Below are 17,084 nucleotides of genomic sequence, written 5' to 3'. Positions count from 1 at the left end.
CCTAGAAATTTCTTCCAAACAAGCTCACGTGGCCTTGACATCAAACGGCAGATTGTTCTTGAGACCTTCTTGTCAGACCACACTAAATGATTGTGTGTGAGAAGAACTAGGTTCTGCCTAGCTCCCATAAGTCTATACATCGTGCTAAATTTGGTCCTTTTGTACTGTGACTCAGAGCAATCACGTTTCTGCGATGGCTTTTATTCTGAATCTTGGAGATATATTAATTTCTTGCCACTCCCCACCTCCAGAAAACCTTCACAGGGATGATTCCTGGCATCTGCCTAAACAGAATTTCTTGTAAGAAGAACACGTACAAGGGCATCCACGCAGGAGAAAGAAAGAAAACTTTGTCTAGCATGGAGTACATTAAATGGTCAATTCTTGTTCTTATTCAAACTAAATGTCGCTGGGTCACTATCAGTAGGGTCATGCATCCATAAACAAGGAATAGGATTCGTTAAGCTTTGCAATTAATCTACATCGTATCTTGGCCCTGGATTCTTTTATTGGACGGTGAAGATTGCTGGGTCTATCAATTTAACTTTTCTCTGTAATGAAAAGAAAACCAAACTCTTTTATACGTGGAGAATTATTCAATGGTGGCTCCCATTTAGAACACACCAATTTCCTTGTGGTTTCCAACTCCATTCTTAAAATTTTGATGATCTTATCAAAGCCCATCATGCTTATATGCAACCACAATTCTTCATCTTCAAGAACAAGCCATCATCTTTTGATCTAATACTGAGCCTTTTTGCCTGTAGTGGTCAATATGGACTTGGATTGTGAGAAACATAGGAAACGAAGAAAAACCAAGGTTGAATATGATCCACAAACAACTGGAATGGAGCTTCTACCACGGGAGATTGCTCATGATATACTTTCAAGATTACCCATCACATCTTTGGTGCAATTCAAGTGTGTATGCCGAGCTTGGCGTGCCTTGGTGCAGGATCCTCAGCTTGTAGATTTATATTTGTCTTGCTCAACTCAGGATACCGATCATCCTTGCCTAATCCTTCACTGCGACTTTCCCATCAGAAACAATCTCTATTTTGTGAATTTTGCTGCTCACGAGGAAGAAAAGGAGAAGGTGAAGAGAATTCCGGCACCCTTTTCCTCTATGATGCCAGAATTTGAAGTGGTAGGCTCCTGTAACGGTTTACTGTGCCTATCTGACTCATTGTACAATGATTCTCTTTATATCTATAATCCTTTCACAGGCTGCTATAAAGAGCTGCCAAAATCCTTGCAGTATCCTGATCAAGAAGTGGTTTCTGGGTTTGGTTTCAATCCCAAGACTAAAGAATACAAGGTAATCAGAATCGTGTATTACAGGAATGGGCATGGTGGCTACCCTCGGTCACGTAGAATCATTTATCCACTATCGGAAGTCCAGATTTTAACGCTAGGCTGCCCTGAATGGCGAAGTCTAGGCAAAGTGTCATACCGGCTTGCTCGCCGGGCTTCAGGAGCCCTGGTTAATGGAAGGCTTCATTGGATTAGCCGCCCGTGTAGAAATAAGCCCGCCCGCAGGCTAGTCTCATTCGACTTGACCGATGAGCAATTCCGAGAAGTCTCGAAACCGGACTGCGGTGGCCTAAATAGGTGCAACTATCACCTAGTGGTTCTGAGGGGTTGCCTCTCTGCTGCTGTTTATTGCAATTATGGAAGATTGGAGATTTGGGTCATGAAGGAGTACAATGTGAAGGAGTCTTGGGTTAAAGAATACAACATCGGGGCTTACATGCCCAAGGGCTTGAAACAAAATCAGGACCGACAGCTAAAGATATGGAAAAATAGTTCTAATGGAAGGGTTGTTGGAGCTCTATGTGTCTTGAAGAATGGTGAAATCCTGCTGGAGTATAAGAACAGAGTTCTGGTTTCTTATGACCCGAAGAATGGAAAGTTCAAGGACATTGAGCTACAAGGGGCACCAAATTGGTTTCAAACAGTAGTTCTTGTGGGCAGCCTGAATTGGATCGATACTCCCAGTGATGCATACTACCAAGGATCGGATACTTCTCCATATGTGAGTTGATTACTCCCTGCTCTGAAACAAAATCCTGTTTCTGTGTTAATTATCTGCTTCATCATCAGGTTATGATCAAATCTTACATGCTTGAAGACTTCAGATAACAATTTCTATTTGTGTATATATGAATATTGAATATAAATATCGGATCAATCACAACACAAACGAATATTCATTAAATTCCAAGGTTCAATAATCCTCTTGAATGTGCTAAATGATTATCAACAAGGACTGGACCACTCATCGTATCATCGGAAATTACTTACTGCAAGGTTTTGCAGGCTAAATCTTGCCGAGAGAAATTAGAAATCATGCTTGAATGGCCTAAATCCTGCTAGTTGTCTTGGCCAAACTTTGACTGGTTCAGACTAACTAAATAAAATCCTGTTTGCAAAGCGAGATCGGCCGAGCAGTATCTCGTTTTTTCTCTTGTTGAATTGAGATTATAAAAATAGGAGGAGGTTAGGCAAGACAAATGGTACTTGAAACAGCCTCTTAATTATCAGCTACCTAAAAAGGGGCACCAGAACTCGGCTAATTTTTCAACAGGCACCAACCCACCATCAACATAACAACTGTACACTAACATAAAACAATGTTGAAAATTGAACTCATGCTTCTTTACCAAACATTCGATGTATATGGGAAAGAAGCCTTTATCTCCGAGTAGGTCACCCAAAACATCCCACCGTGGCCCAATAGAAAAAATAGCAGCACCCATGATGAAAGATTCCCTTTGAACAGATTTCTTTCCTTGAAGATTTGCCGATATGAAAGCTTGCAAAGTAGTCTGCTTTTTTATGACCTTTATCCTTGTTTCGACCATCTAACCAATACTACCCTCGTATCCTATGCCTAATGGCTAATGCCTTTTATTTTGTCTTCATCAATCTTTGATATGAAATTATACTCAGAAAAGCTTGACTGACAAGTAGCTAAACTTGACCAGTGGAAAATCTCCCACCATAACTTCTTTTACATATTTCCTTCACCACAGCCCCCACATCCCTTCCAGGCGTGTGTGCAACGCATGCATGACTGATCCATGCTTTCAATGAATGAAAGCAATTTCTCTCATCTTTATGGACATGACTGGGACGTTTTATATTTTCTTTGGTAAAAGAGGGCCCTGAGACCAAAGAAAGAAGCAGGTTAAAAGCAACACTGACAGGAACATGGCAACCCCAGTAGAGTAGAAAGAAAATGCACTGCAATGGTAGCTCTCAAGCCTTGATTACACAATCAACCTGCACATTGATTCCCTTTACGATAAGTAAGACGGATCAACAATTGAAAAGCATAGGACTTGACTTACTCTTGTTAATTGTTTCTGCAAACTTTAATAAAAACAAACCCCAACACATATCAAAAACTTTGAAATTCTCATTTATATCATTATCAGAATGATTAAGTGTATAAAAAGGAAACTATTTACCCCAAAAGTTAGAATAGTGATGCAACCTTGGATCTCATGTTTACGACATCTGCTCAACACTTCCCAATATCTTCTCTTGATAACAACATAATTGAAGATTTTTTTTCTCTATTTCAGAGGTTTAGAGCTGAGATTGTGTTCACTGAAAGTGGTTGATCTCCAAACTAAGAATATTGATCTTTCTCTCCCCTTGTTCCTAGACTCAACTCTCACTTTCAATCCTAACTACTTCACTAGAAGTCACAGGAAACTTCTCTCTATTCCTACTCTTTGAAAATATGAATTTTTTCGTCTATTGATCATCGTTCTTGATTTCTGCAACAGCTCTCTTCAAATAATTCTATGAGTAAATATTAATCTTTTTATTTTCCTCTTAGCAAATCCTTAAGTTTGTTAATATTTTTTTTTAAATGGTGATATGCAGGGGAGGCTGGCAGGGTCCGACCACTGCAAAAAATAAAAAGTTCCTGGCTTTCCCTTAAGCAGTTTAAAAATTAGTTTTGCCCCCCTCTAGAAAACAATTTATAATCTTAACCCCCTCGAAAAATAATCTGGCTCCACCCCCAGTGATATGCCTTCAACTCTAATCATGTTTCTACACGAGTTTCTTGCTACTGCATCATGTCCTCAAAGTTTTTTTGCACGATGTTTCATGCAACATTATATATGTTAATCCATTTCTTTTATATATAGAACAACTTGATATGAAACATCAAAGCCATGCAGAGAGGAACCATGTCGAAGGGTTGGGGGGGCATGGGTGCCAAACTTTGAAAACAAATGCATTTTATTCCTAAACTTTTGAAAAATTTTAATCATACCCTTTAATTTAAAGTTCATTTTATATAGAAAATACAGGTTTTGCAATACAAAAATCATACATCATCCAATTGGCACCCCAATCCTAAATTTCTGGTTCCAAGTATACAGCAGCACCATGAATCAATGAACTCCATTTCTGTCCATATGAGCATTGGACCTAGAGAAAACTGCTTGTGAGCTAATCATGCCATTCAGTGATATACAGAAAGAATAGAAATCTCTTTTTGATAATTTGCAAGGCAGATTGTTGGCTGAGAAAGAAAACAAAACTAGCCTGTCAAAAGCAAAACATGAACCTACTATTCATGGCGAAAGACGAGTTGGAATTTATCAAGCTTGTGTGCCTTGCGCTAGTATACACCAACAATATTGCAGGGAGATTTCTTTACCGGAGTATTGTCGAAACAGATTCTTTGAGCAATAAAAGAAGATATTTTGCCCATGTAACTTTCGTATAGCCTTTTCAGTACACGGTGCCCTAACCCTGATCACCACGGTCTTTTCTTAGACGCTCTAACACTTGTTTTTCACCAATGAGAAGCTCTACCAATCCTTCCAAGTGAAAAAGGATAGATTAGGGGAACGAAAATGATAAAGAAACAGGTTGAACTTATTTTTAAGGGACCCCTTTACTTGCCAAGAAAAAGAAAAATGATGTTATGTTCACATGCATTTTTTTTATCAGCCAAGATTCATTAGTTAATGGGAAAACACCTACCAAAGACAAAGGAGATGGTAAGCAAGCTGGCGTAACATAACACAAGCAGTGCTACAACACCAATGTTTACAAGCAATTGACAATGGCAGGCAGATCATTAGCTTAAGAATAGTTGCCAAGTATCCAGATCACATAGTATGACAGAACGGGAAATGGATTTTCATAAAATAAGTAAATGAAAAGAAGAGATTCATTATTACCATTTGTATAATCACGACAGTCGTGATGGCCAACCCTCAAATCCGTTCTCCAGTCACTGTTAAATTTAGTTGCAACATCTACAGCATCTAACTTTGAGGATCCAACAAACCAGCATTTTCTTCGCGGTAGCTTTGATAATTTCCGCATAAGAACAACTCCTGTAAAAAAGGGTGGAGAACATCATATGTAGAAAGTCGCAGAGAACTTTGTTCAATAACGTGGACGACCAAAATCATTATAATTAACTATATAGTAGCTTTTAACTATACATCATAGAAGTGCTAGCTGAAAAGGATATTAAGTTAATCTTTACATGTTGAAATGACAACAAAATTGTGACTCAATAAATAATAAAAGATTATTATGAACATAATAAATGAATTTTGTACTGTTGTTCACGGCAAGTACTCATATATTAGAAACATTACATCATGAACTTTGTTCACTGATTTGGAATGTAATGGAGTCATCTCGGCCGGGGTACCCCTTGACGTCCAAAACAATAGAGTTTAAGCATGATGGAAATCTGAAAAAACTTAATCACACATTCGTTTGAAGGGAAAAAGGTTTACAAACAATAGCAACCCTCACCTGGTACTGCTCTACCTGATAGAACTGCAAGTGCAGTGTAGATATTTTCGGGATCTTTTGGCTGAAAATCAAAAACAATAGCCTACAATACAAATAATTGAGCTTCAGTATTAGATTTCAGCTTCTAAACATTAATGCAACCCCAATTATAGCACAAGAGCAATGGCGCCGTGCTGCCTTGATTAGACATGAATAACAAGATTTTCGTTTCGAATGGATAACATGTATTTGCAATTCATTCCATGAATACAATATTTTTTCTGGGTTTGACCTTGCTAGCTTAAGAATTTGACAAAAAAAATCAAATAGATTAATATGAGGTACACTGGTAATTAACAATCTAACACCGAAAAAAAATATTCCCATCATCTACAACAATGTTAAGCATATATTGGACCACCCAAATATGGGGGGAATGAGTTTCAAGGCCCGGAAAACAGAGAAGTAAGAATAAACTAGAGAATCAAGAACCTGAGAATTTTGAGGAGGTGCAGGTAAATTGGGTTTGATGATAACCACAAAGTGCTGCAAATCCCAGAGGTTGAGAGAGTAAGTAGTAGACATAAGCACCTGAGCGGGTCCTTTTGTGGCTCTTAGTGGCGTTGCTGCCACATACACTTCATCTTTGCCTCTTGCTAGTACTGTAGCTTTAGCTAACGAAGCAGCCATGTTTTTCTCCTGGAAGAACAGGAACAGATACCATTTACCGGTGTTATTTTCCTTGAGGGACGTGATAGAGGGACGTCATAGAGCGACGTGACAGATGTGATAACGAATACGTGGCTAATAGAAAAAATAAGAGTAAATTATTTATGAAGGATTTATAGAAATTTGGGAACCTGATTCATAATAAATTTATAGATTTGGAATATAATCGAGAATTTACATATAGGTTCTGAACCAAATTGAGGTTTTCCCATTATTTATTTAAGATTCTGTTAAGCAATTATTTAATTATATTTAAAATGCAATTTATTTCTAATAGATTTATTGAGTTTTGCATTTAAAATATAGTTAAATTCAAAACAACTCTTAAATTTTTTTTTTCACTGTTTATAAGTGAATAGTGCTTAAAAAAAAGTTCAGTGCAGTTTACTTGTACTATTCACATTCACATTCACGTGAACAGTAAAACTTTTTTTTGAAAAACTAGTTTACAATGAGTTAAATTTACTCGTACTATAATCTCAATTTTATTCTTTATAATATTTTACCTAATTTTATTACACAATCAAAAAATCATGAAAAATATAATTCTTGTCGGATGAATTTTGTATGTAATGGAATTGTAGATAGTTTAATCAAACAATAAAAAATATTTTATATAAAGTATTATTTATTTAATGATATAATAATAGTAGTTAAATCTACAATATTTAAATTTAAAACCTTAATATATATATAACCTCAATTTAAAAAGTATTCTTAACCAAATACATTAAATTACTTTTTGTTCAACCTCAATTTTAACCACAGTTTTAACCAAACATATATAAATATCAAACCAACCTCAACTAAAAGTACTTATTATAAAATAACTTTTTTCAAACCACAACCATAAAAGTTATCACAATACTAAACACACTCGATATATTTTTTAAAAAAAAAATAATAATTAGTTGATCTCTAATTTAGAAAGTTTAATATTGCATCTATGATTTTATTTCCATTTAAAACCTAGTTATTTGGTTAGCACTAGTGTATGAGGAATGAAACATTTGAGGTTGTGTTATGCATAGTTTTGAAACCCAACCTGGTAATTTACTCGGTCTAATGATCGGGTCACGGGTTACATGGGTTGACCCGGGTCAACCCAAAAAAATTAATAAAAAAAAGAAAAATTATTAATCACAGGTAGGGGCCGGTTGAGGAGGAGCTCATGTGGGCTTCATTGTCAAATTGACTTAATGAGGTGAAATTTGTCTTCCCCTCCGATTTGAAATTTCCTCTTCTTTACCCTAAAAGATCAAATATTTCACTGATGGAAAAGAATTAATTGATTAGGTTTTTCAAGCTGGTGCAAGGGCACTTGGTTGCCACAGTAGGGGCGGGTACTTCTGGTAATGAGATCCTGACATCTAAACCTTTTCTTTACCAGTAGCATGAATAAAAAGAGAGAGAAGATGTCGCAAATCAACTGTTAGGAAAAAAAAGTTTTGAAGAAGAGGTAGTCGATTACAAACCTTCTTCTAATGAGACTGCAGCTGAGCCAGAAAGTGCTCCATCAATTCCAACAGAAACATGTCTAGCATGCCCCTTTCAAGCTGAACGTGGGAATGCGGATGGGAATGGGAATGGGTAATGATGAAGAGGAAGGGAAGACAGAAGACTTCAGATGAGGATTTGGAGAGGCCAGTACTTGTCAAAAATACGTTTGAGGCCATTTGTTAGAGATTAGATCGTACAAGATTGCTTTTGCCTTTCTCTATTAGGAAAGGAGCCGGGTCTCAACCGAGTTTACCCGGGTTCCAAGTCGACCGGGTTTCTCCATGCCAACTCCCAGACGGGTTTTTACTTAGACTCGGACCGGTTCCAAGCTCGGGTCGACCGGGTCCCGGGTCGACCCGCCGGGTCGGTCCGGGTTTCAAAACTCTGGTGTTATGTGTGTTTACAGAGAAAATGCAAAAAATGATTAGAGATTCAAGAAGAGAATGTGAGGTCCTTTTTCAAAAAAAATTTACTTGATGGCTCATGGATTTTTATATAGCCATAAGACATACTAACTTACTTAAAGATAAGACTGGTAGTTTATTGTTAAGTGAAGATGATGACATCACAAGGGTTATCTCTAGGTATAAGCATATTATAACACCATTATATAGGCTTCATTATAATAGAAAGAGATGTAACCATTTAATGAACGTACATTTTGTTTATATAGTTAGAGATGAGTAAACCATGTTTGACTAGGAATTAGAGTACCTTGGATATAGTAGTTGAATTTAAAGGTATAAGTTCTATTTAAAATGATGTGTGGTTGATCCATCAAGGAAGAGGAATGCGAGTTAGGGTCCATCATGGAGAAGGAACCAGGACAATCTTGTAAGGAGATGAGGTTGGTTAAGTCATGTCTCATAAAGAGATGATGATGCAAACCTTGTGATCACGTGATCATACAACCTACAACGAAATTGAAAATCAACCCAAAAAAATTGAATATCATGTTTGAAACCCCGACCTAGAGGTAAGTATTGGAAAAATAATTTGGACCCAGAGATAACTATGTACCTAAGAACCTAAAGTATGCGAAAGACACCACAAAGCTAGTTCATCTTTGATAAATCGGTGTACGATCTTTGTCCCTGCAAAGAAAGATTGTTTGCAACATACATAACAAATGAGAAGTCTTGTTTATTCAAATCATCATAGCTTTCAAAACTTGCTTTCATAAAAGTAATATATAGTTCCCTCTAAATAACTCTAATGAGCTCTTTTTGTGTTGCAAGCTAATGGACCATATGTAACAATCAACTAACACAAGTCTATTACTAAAACAAGCTCTAAAACAATATTTAATGAGCCAAAACAAACCCAATTTAGATTAAATGTAACAATCCCAATTTCTTTAAGATAAAACACATTCTTAATTATAAAGATATTAGAAATTTTTTTTACAAGAATGGTAGCCTATTTCAAATTAATAGGTGCTTTATCGCAATTTCTACACAAATTCCAGCAAAGTTTTTCTTATAACAGGATGTCCCAAGTTATTGACTTAAACCTATTTCACTTCTGCACACATCCTTGATTTTTTTATCCAATCATCTTGGATCATAATCCACATAAATCATTTACCAATAATTTTAATTCACCTCAATAACACCTCTAATTAATTATATAACATATTAATTGCAAAGCTTAAGAGTTTATATAAAATCTAACGTACATATATAAAAGTGAACATTTAATTTCATGTATCTACAAACAAAAGTTAAGGATTAAAGTTCACATGCTTCAAAAAAATATATGACAATCCAAAATGAACATGATATACCTAATCTATATGAACATAAAGATAAAGTAACTCTACTCCTAATGTTAATGAGATAGTCCTGAAATGCAAAGCATACAAAACATCAATTAATGGAATAATTAATATACAATTATCATATTAAAGAATATAAATAGTTTCATTTATCATTACATCATCTTTCTTACTCTAATTATCTAAACTAACATCATAATATCTTTAGTTACTCATAACTCAAGTCAACGAATCAATGTCAATATCAATATTAGATTGATATCATTAACCATTACCTCGACTATGATTAATCAGAGGTATGTCAATACCAATCCACTTGGTATCATTAACTTTCATTCCATTTGATAGCTAATCAAGCTTTCAATTATATGTTGATGTCAATGTGTCCATATTAAAATCATTAGCCTTCTCTATTTTTCAGGGACAGTTAATCAAGCTCATTTCTATAAACTCCTTTTATATTTATATCGATACCAATGAACCTCATTGATATCATTAGTCTCTCGTACCCGGAAGGACTATTAAGTCTAAGTTAATATCGATACCGATGATCTTTCTTGGTATCATTAGTTTCTCATACCAGAAATGACTAATCAAGTTTAAGAAATGTCGCTACCAATGCAACTCATTGGTATCATTAATTTTCCAAACCCGGAGTAGTTAATCAATATTATTTTCAACATTTTAATTTCATTATATTAATACCGATATCAATGAAACCCCATTGACATCATAAGCCTCTATTTTTAAGAGTGGCTAATCAAGTTCTTGACCAATATATTTTTATCTAAGTAAATGTCGATATCAATGTATCGCATTGATATCATTAGCTTCCAAATTATCTTGGACAACTAATCAAGTCAATTTCTTTCAATCTTCTTTTTTTTCATTTAATATTCATGAATTACATATTTAAAGAACTTGCAATTACAACAATTCAAGTGATACAAATAAAATTAATAAGGTATAAGACATCTACTTGTTGCATGTAAAGTCCCTACTCCTGCTCTAAACTGTGGTCTAGCTGCGATAGTATCCCCTGTCAACACAAGATAAATTCATCACCATCATTTTATTATAACCTTTTGATCCATAATTAGATCCCTAGAATAACAACCTTTTATTGATTCAGTATGTATGCATATTTCACTTTTATAAATTTGTACATACATATTCAATTTTTATTTTATCATTTAATTCATTAACACTGGACTTACGACTGCCTGTATTACGAGTTTTAATAGTGATTCGGGTAAAAAAAGAATCTGATTCAATTGTAGAGTAACAGTAACCCAAATGTAACAATATCCAAGTTGCTACAGTAGAGTAATTCAATGAGTTGCTACAATGATAGAAATCTTAAACCGGACCAACTCACAACAAAATCAAAACCAGACAGATCCCCATAGTGAAATTATATATAAGTATGTTTACCAACACATATCCACAATTCTACAATTAGATTTCTTTATATTAGAATACAACCAAACTGATCTGGAATTTGGGCGAACTACTGTTCAATATGAACAAATTCATACTGAAGTGTTCATTTTCAATCTCCATCGTTCTGAATGTATATCACATCCAAGCACATCACATACCAAAAAATAAGCTTGATCCAACGGTGGAAGAGAGAGAGACAACAATCAACAACAAAGACTTTCTTGGAGGTTTCTTTTCCATAATATTTTTTATTTTGATTTCTCTCAAAAAAAATTGATCTTGCAAATCCCTCTAGTCAGATTGTAGAGGGTGGGGAGAAGAACAATCTATCTGAAAAGTAGCCCAATACAAAAGTGGATGTCAGAGATATAGTTGCAGAAGTATGTTACCTTTTATAGGTTTTCTCTCTAGCTTCTCTCTCTATTTCTCCAAAAATTTTGGTCAATTATCAATGGCTTCAAGAGAAGCCAACAATATAGTTTTCTCATTACTTATAAAAATGCCCCTCACATCAAGTTTAATTATTATTTTGTTCAACTAGATAATCTATCTCGACCTACTTTTAAAATAACATACACAAAGGGTTTTTTTTAATCTTTAAAAATCCTTCCAATATTTTTAACATCTCCTTATTTTATTTTCTAATTAACCTATTTATTCTTGGATTAAATATAAATTTTTATTATTACTGAAAAATCTAGGTCAGAGATTAATAATAAAGTCTAAAGTTAATAATATTCAACATTAAAATAAATAAATAAAACATCATAAAAAAATTTCTCTTGCTTGAAATCCCTATGCATGGCTAAAACTCCTCTTTTGCTTTCCTTTGAGGCTTTTCCAAAACTTCATGCTCCAAATTAGATAAGAAACTTTGTTTTAAATTGTTGAAATTTTCTCCCTTAAATTACCACCCTTTAGTCTCCTTTGATGTGATAGGAAATCTTATAAAATAAGAAAAATAAAAATAAAAGAATCTCAAGCCTCCTTACCACCATATACATTTTATAATGGATATGGAATCCTTACAAATTATGGATAATAGTTGTTGCCATAAATGTCTCTCATGGAATATTTGTAGAATAAGCAAGTTAATAGCTGCCACACATGTTTTCAAGAGTATTAAGGAATCTTTGTATTAACTGAAATCCATAATATACAAGGAAATATAGTTTCTTTAATTTTAGCACATTCTCAGCAGATTTCAGTCCTGACTTCAAGCACATTATTCAGAATATTTTCCCTATGTATATGTAGATATAATCCAAACAATAGATGAAGGTCCAAACAAACATATTTGACAAGATTCATCTAGTAACTTTGACCTTCTTAAACAATCACTTCCTGAACTTAAATTGACCTAAAATTTTAGCCCAATATAGAAAAACATGTATAGAAACACTTATAAAAATTTTAACTCGATCTAATGGTCGAGTTGAAAGTTATTCTTGATAGCATAAAACTGGATAGTAAAACATTTTATATCAAAATCTGATTTTGACCTTGCTTGATCGTATCAGGTGAGGTCGATTTTCCAAAAAAAAGATTCAAGGTTTGTGGTTATTCCATAAAAGGAAGGTCACAAGGTTGGTCCATAAAAAGAGGGGTAAATTAGTTTGTCATATTGATAGAGGACTCACCTCTGTAAATCCATCAATTCAAGTATGCTTCGAGTCCTGACACCCCTATCAGTTGCTTATTATCTCAAAGTGAGGTTCACTTAATTTGAGATAGAATAATTTTATCATACATGTGATTTGTGTGAACCGAACCTCTAGAGATACGGGTCATTAAGTTAAACTATTTGACCGTCTTGTTTAATTAGTCAAGACACTTTCTAAAATGGCTAAGGATTTATCTATGATAACTTCAAAAATATGTTATGATAATCCTTTGTTCTAGGTGGTGTAGTGCCTTTATACTTAGGCATGGTGTAACCACACACATTGGAGGAGAGTTGTCTTTATACTTAGATAAGGTGAGGAAGGTCTTTATACCCGAGAGAAGTTATAGTTTGTGCTAGGATTGGAGAACGTTTATGTATAACTCATGGAGAGTCACTCAAAGAGAATCTCATAACTAATATTATATGGAGTCAATTTCGTTAAAAACAACACATGAAGATCCGCCTAGAGAGAATATTGAATATTGTATTGAGCCAATTTCATGGAGAAAACTCATAGAGAACAACCTTGGATAAAGATCACCGAAAAGGTGACCCATAGAACTTGGTCAGGTAAACTCTTTAATGCTTAAGTTAGCACTAATGTAGGAGGAATGAATCTTTTAAGGTTATATTGTATGCATTGCAAAAAAGATACAAGAGACAATTAGAGGTTGAAGAAGAGAATGTGAGCTCCTTTTTTGAACCCCTTTATCTTATGACTAATGGACGTTTATATGACCATGAGCCACATTAACTTGCCTAGAGATAAGGCTGGTAGTTCACTTCTGAGTGAAAAGGATGACATCATGAGGGTCATCCCTAGGTATAGACATGCTATAATGTCATTCTATGGGCCCCATTATAGGAGGAGGACATATGATCATTAAATGAATATATGTTTTATCTTTATAGTTGGCGACGAGTAAACCATGTTTGACCAAGAGGTAATGCATTTAGGATCTAGCAGTTGGATGTGAGGGTATAAACCATAGTTATCAAATCCGACCCGATGATTGACCTGACCAAAGAGTCTGGTCCTGGGTTACATGGGTGACCTGGGTCAATCCGGAAAAATTAAAAAATATATATATTTGAAGTTTTAATATTTTATATGAAAAAATTAAGAAACAATTCATATGAATATAAGTTATACATGTTATAAATAATAAAGTTTAAAAGATTATTTCAAAAAACATTTATTCCACATTGAAAAAATACTATGTAATCCTTTTAAGTTGAAGTATGTAAACCAAAAAGGTTTTTTATCCCACATTGAAAAAAATAACTTTTCGTGTAATCATAGAGTATATATACTAAAGGGTTTCAAATCCCATATTAAAAAAATAAAATATTCTTCTAAGATTTATATAGTAAACTTTAAAAAGAGCTAATAATTAACTAAAAAAATATAAAAAAGAGGGGTCTCTAGTTAAGAGAAAAAACATATTTGAAAAAAAACGAGTCTCCACCAGGTTTTGTCCGGTTGTTTGGGTCACAGGTCTACCTAACAGGTTAACTGGATTTTATCAAGTTTTTGCTTAGTCCAACCTTTTATCTTATCCAAATCGGTCTAGATACCGAGTCGATCTACCGGGCAATTTAGGTTTAATAACTATAGAATAAATATATTCGGAGAGATGCACAGTTGACTTGTCAAAGAAAGAGGCGAGGAGGTGTGGTCGATCTTGCGGATAGGTGAGGTCGATTCCAGGTGTCGTGGATTCATCAAAAGAGGAGATGTGAGGTTGGTCCACCGAAAAAAGGTATGGGAAATCGGTCCATCAAAGAAGAGGGTCACTTGGTCGTCTATCAAAATAAGGGATACCAGGTCAGCCCCCCAAAAAAAAGTTTTGCACCCAGTCCTGTTGAAAGGAGACACTCGTCCGGGCATCAACCAATCCCGGCAAGCTTTGAGTTCCGGCACCCCATCAAATTCCCTCCCCCTGTTAGCTGTGAAAGCCCAGAATTGATAGAGGCAGAGGTACAAATTGAAATCCGGTAGACAATTATAATTTTATAGGCAACGTGATGTTGTTATGTTTTAAAACCCGTTGTCAAGTGGTTTGGACTTTGGATGTTGTTAGAATTCATCATCTAGACTAGAGTGCTCATTTTTTATCCTTTTATTTTATTTTTTTTACTTTCTTCTTCCATACAGTCTATTAGCTACTCTGTCTATCAGGTAACACTCGAGAGAATCTGATTCATCTGTAGCACTAGCTAACTAGGTTCCTCGCCCCTTTTAGCTTCGCTACTCTTAACTAATTTCGCTTATTAATGATAGACCATCTATTTTAGTTTGAGAAAATGGCAAACCAAACCGGGTTTAATTTGGAGACGATGGCAAACCACATATACGAGAAATTCTCAGGACTAACAGTTTACAAACCTGAAAACATGGCGTCGCTAAGTGCAGAGGCAAAGAGGCAAAGAAGCAGAGAAGCAGAGCATGAGCTCCAATTATCAAACATAACATGCTACTTATTTTATAAAATACCACAACCATTATAAAATTCATCAGCCTACTTGGAACCAACAAGAACATCCCATGGCATAGTTCATCCATGACATCCCCAATGAAGCCCCAAGCATTTCTTCCCCAAATCGAAGATCAAATGCTGCTAATGTGGTGAGTTCACATTGCTGTGATCTAAGTGGGATATTTTCATGCCTAGAGACCCCATTAACATAACATCCTTATTAAACCACTAGCTAGAATAAGAACTCAGCGTACGTACTCGCTAGACATGCAAGATTCTACTTACACACAAGTACCCACTAGAGAGACCGAAAACCTTTTTCTCATAACCTCATTACTCAGTCTTTTCTACTGGGGTTTCTGTTTCAACCTTCTCCACTGCTTCAACAGGTTTCTCTTCTCCCTTGACTTCTTCTTCTTCCTTTGGAGCTTCGACTGCAACTTCTGGTTCTGGTGCCTCTGTCTCACCAGATTCGGTAGCCTCTTTAGCTTCTTCAACAACCTGCTCTGCAGGTACTTCCTCTAGAGACTCCTCTTTTGTCTCCTCAACAACCGGCTCTGGTGTTTCCTTAGGTGTCTCCTCCTCTGTTTTCTCTACCACTGTTGGCTCTTCTGCAAGAATCTTGGTCTCTTCTACCACCTCTTTAGTCTCAACTTCAGCTGGGGCCTCGGGGGCTGGTGCCACGGCCTCTTCAGATGCTGCAGGTGTCTCTACTTCTTCTTTTGGCTCTTCAGCTACTGCCTCTGGTGCTGCAGCGACTGCTTCTTCTGTGGCGGTCTCACTCTTGATTGGTTGTTCAGTTTTTTCCTCTGCAAGTGCACTCTGCGCTGACACAACCTGCAGGATAAACAGATGATTAAAGAATGTTCACCAAAATGCCGATACTGTCTATTTTTCAAGAACTGTTACTTGAAGTGTCACAGTGATAAAGAAAAATGTTCACCAAAATGCTGACGGGGTTTTACCTTTTGTTATATATATATATATAGAGAGAGAGAGAGAGGGAGAGATGAGGATTATGAGTTTTCAAATATGATTATCCAAGAAGCAAAGATCATAAAATTGATCAAGATTTTTCAAATTTTAACACTTGATATGTATCAAATGACTAAGAAGAAGCATATAAGAAGACGACATCTGTTAAATAAGTTTCTCAACAGGGACATTAATTGATTAATAGTGAATGAGTTACCTCAACAGTGGCCATTGGAACTGAAAGGAAAATAAAGCAAATGGGATACAAAGAAAACTGTTAGAAGCAAAATAGAAAGGAGTGATTATCACACAAGAAGACGAGGAAAGATTGCTTTGAGTGTTAGATGCAAAGTGATCAATGAGAGTGGGTTTATATAGAGATGTAAGGGTTAGTATAATATGTTTTGTACCCAATCAATTCATGATATTATTATATTCATGTAAATATGTATTTATTATTAATAAAGACTTAATTTATTTTTAATATTTATATAATGTTATATTAATGAATTTAATATTTAATTTATAAATTTAGAATAAAGATAAAGTTCATGAGATAAAAATGTTTTTCAAAGAAAATTATAAAGTTGTTATAATTCTAAAATTTATATTGCATCAAAGCATTGTTCTTAAAATATTCTTAGTCAATGCTTTTTTAAATACTGAATATTATTAGAGTTGTAGAAACTGGTATATATTATGTTCTTTCCTTTATGAAATAAAGAAGTTG

At 35.0% G+C, this 17,084-nt stretch overlaps 3 protein-coding genes across 6 annotated transcripts; 1 reads left to right on the top strand and 2 right to left on the bottom strand.

Moving 5' to 3' along the window:
* Positions 1 to 579: 579 nt before the first annotated feature.
* On the top strand, positions 580 to 4,171 carry LOC133682765 (F-box protein At3g07870-like). The gene is made up of 2 exons (XM_062106280.1): positions 580 to 2,035; positions 3,898 to 4,171. The coding sequence occupies exons 1-2, from the start codon at positions 776 to 778 to the stop codon at positions 3,931 to 3,933; spliced, it is 1,296 nt and encodes a 431-aa protein (XP_061962264.1). The 5' UTR covers positions 580 to 775; the 3' UTR covers positions 3,934 to 4,171.
* On the bottom strand, positions 2,177 to 6,572 carry LOC133682766 (uncharacterized). Of its 4 annotated transcripts, none has more exons than XR_009836718.1 (5): positions 6,277 to 6,571; positions 5,806 to 5,887; positions 5,214 to 5,372; positions 4,596 to 4,847; positions 2,177 to 3,285 (listed from the first exon to the last, which is right to left on the bottom strand). XR_009836718.1 is itself a non-coding variant. In XM_062106282.1 (4 exons), the coding sequence occupies exons 1-4, from the start codon at positions 6,472 to 6,474 to the stop codon at positions 4,774 to 4,776; spliced, it is 414 nt and encodes a 137-aa protein (XP_061962266.1). In that variant the 5' UTR covers positions 6,475 to 6,572; the 3' UTR covers positions 4,297 to 4,773. The 4 variants fall into 4 exon arrangements, 2 of the variants coding, with proteins under 2 accessions (XP_061962266.1, XP_061962265.1); XR_009836717.1 differs by lacking the exon at positions 2,177 to 3,285 and adding an exon at positions 4,297 to 4,452; XM_062106282.1 differs by lacking the exon at positions 2,177 to 3,285 and having other exon boundaries at positions 4,297 to 4,847; positions 6,376 to 6,572.
* An 8,787-nt stretch (positions 6,573 to 15,359) lies between these two features.
* LOC133681645 (fruit protein pKIWI501-like) lies at positions 15,360 to 16,729 on the bottom strand. The gene is made up of 2 exons (XM_062104737.1): positions 16,572 to 16,729; positions 15,360 to 16,216 (listed from the first exon to the last, which is right to left on the bottom strand). The coding sequence occupies exons 1-2, from the start codon at positions 16,584 to 16,586 to the stop codon at positions 15,713 to 15,715; spliced, it is 519 nt and encodes a 172-aa protein (XP_061960721.1). The 5' UTR covers positions 16,587 to 16,729; the 3' UTR covers positions 15,360 to 15,712.
* Positions 16,730 to 17,084: the final 355 nt, after the last annotated feature.

This window comes from Populus nigra, chromosome 2 (genome assembly GCF_951802175.1).
Source record: "Populus nigra chromosome 2, ddPopNigr1.1, whole genome shotgun sequence".
Lineage (NCBI taxonomy): Eukaryota > Viridiplantae > Streptophyta > Magnoliopsida > Malpighiales > Salicaceae > Populus > Populus nigra.
Note: the sequence above shows the minus strand (reverse complement) of the source record. Positions and strands in the feature narration are given on the sequence as shown.

What these genes read in the sequence shown, in the direction of transcription:
- LOC133682765 (XM_062106280.1), top strand. Translation starts at nt 776, where the DNA reads ATGGACTTGGATTGTGAGAAACATAGGAAACGAAGAAAAACCAAGGTT. An exon ending in GATCGGATACTTCTCCATAT is followed by an intron (nt 2,036 to 3,897) that starts GTGAGTTGATTA and finishes GGTGATATGCAG; the next exon opens with GGGAGGCTGGCAGGGTCCGA.
- LOC133682766 (XM_062106281.1), bottom strand. Translation starts at nt 6,474, where the DNA reads ATGGCTGCTTCGTTAGCTAAAGCTACAGTACTAGCAAGAGGCAAAGAT. An exon ending in ATCAGGTAGAGCAGTACCAG is followed by an intron (nt 5,373 to 5,805) that starts GTGAGGGTTGCT and finishes CCTTTTTTACAG; the next exon opens with GAGTTGTTCTTATGCGGAAA. An exon ending in CTGTCGTGATTATACAAATG is followed by an intron (nt 4,848 to 5,213) that starts GTAATAATGAAT and finishes TTCACTTGGAAG; the next exon opens with GATTGGTAGAGCTTCTCATT.